The sequence below is a fragment of the Olea europaea genome, unplaced genomic scaffold (assembly GCF_002742605.1).
Source record: "Olea europaea var. sylvestris unplaced genomic scaffold, O_europaea_v1 scaffold3163, whole genome shotgun sequence".
Classification (NCBI taxonomy): domain Eukaryota; kingdom Viridiplantae; phylum Streptophyta; class Magnoliopsida; order Lamiales; family Oleaceae; genus Olea; species Olea europaea.
In genome coordinates, this window is record NW_019250431.1 from 9,356 (window position 1) to 10,431 (window position 1,076).

Here is a 1,076-nt window from a genome sequence, read left to right on the forward strand (position 1 = left end):
TTTCCCTTCTTTTCTTGTTCATCATTCTTCTTCAAGGGGTCTTCTTTGCAATTTTTGGAAATATGCCCTGTTTTACCGCATCGATAGCACACATGCTTCCCAAACAAACATTCACCACTATACATTTTATTGCACTTTGGACATGGTGAAATGGCTTGTCCAAAACTTGATCCAAAATTAACCTTTTTGTTCTGTCCCTCTCCCATCCCTTCATTGGACCCATTCCACTTCCTCTTTCCTGATAACTCGGCCCCTTGCTGGGGAATTTGATCTATTTCCAACCTATTTGAGATTGCTTGGGCAGTTTGCAAAACGTGCCTATAGGTGGTGAATTGGTGGGATGCCATTATTCCACCAATCTCAGGACGCAATCCAAGTTCGAACCTCCTTGCTTTCTTTGCTTCAGTATCCACTAGGTGTGGTGCATATCTTGAGAGTTGTTCGAATTTTCTTTCATATTCTTCAAGTTTCGTCTTTCCTTGTCTGAGTTGAAGGAATTCTGTCTCCTTGCGATCCCTCAGGGCTTGTGGGAAGTATTTTCCCATCATTTCCTCCTTAAATTGCGTCCAAGTCAGAGCACGTTGTTGTGCTTCTGTTCTAGTGCGAGATGCTGACTCCCACCAATGGCCTGCCGCGTCAACCAACATAAATTCTGCACATAACACCTTTTGAGCATCAGTGCAAGATAGATGTTTGAAGATTCGCTCCATTCCTCTTATCCATTCTTCAGCTGCTAGTGGGTCTGCCTTACCATCGAAGGTTGGGGGTTTGTAGCGACGGAACTGTTCCACGATTGAGCTGGTGTTGTTAGCGTTTGTACCACGGGGACCACCCTGTGCTTGTTGCCTACCCAAATCTTGTACCGCCCTTAGCAAATCTCTGATGATCGTACCTTGATTTTGTTGTTGTCTCGACATTTTCTTAACACAAATAAAATTTTGACATTTTCTTAAATAAAATTTTAATTTAGGGAAAAAAATTGGTGAAACACTTCTAATATTTTTGTAACAACGAAGAATTTAATATAATTTCCAAATCCTTAAATAAAAAAATTTGCTCTTCAAAAAATCAAATAA

At 40.7% G+C, this 1,076-nt stretch overlaps 1 protein-coding gene across 1 annotated transcript in view; it reads right to left on the reverse strand.

The window, feature by feature from the left end:
- The window catches only part of LOC111385435, a 1,979-nt gene extending 1,062 nt beyond the window's left edge, over positions 1-917 (reverse strand). The window contains exon 1 of the mRNA XM_023009821.1: positions 183-917. Coding sequence (XP_022865589.1) covers positions 183-917 — 735 coding nt within the window. The remainder of the gene's footprint in view (positions 1-182) is intronic.
- Positions 918-1,076: the final 159 nt, after the last annotated feature.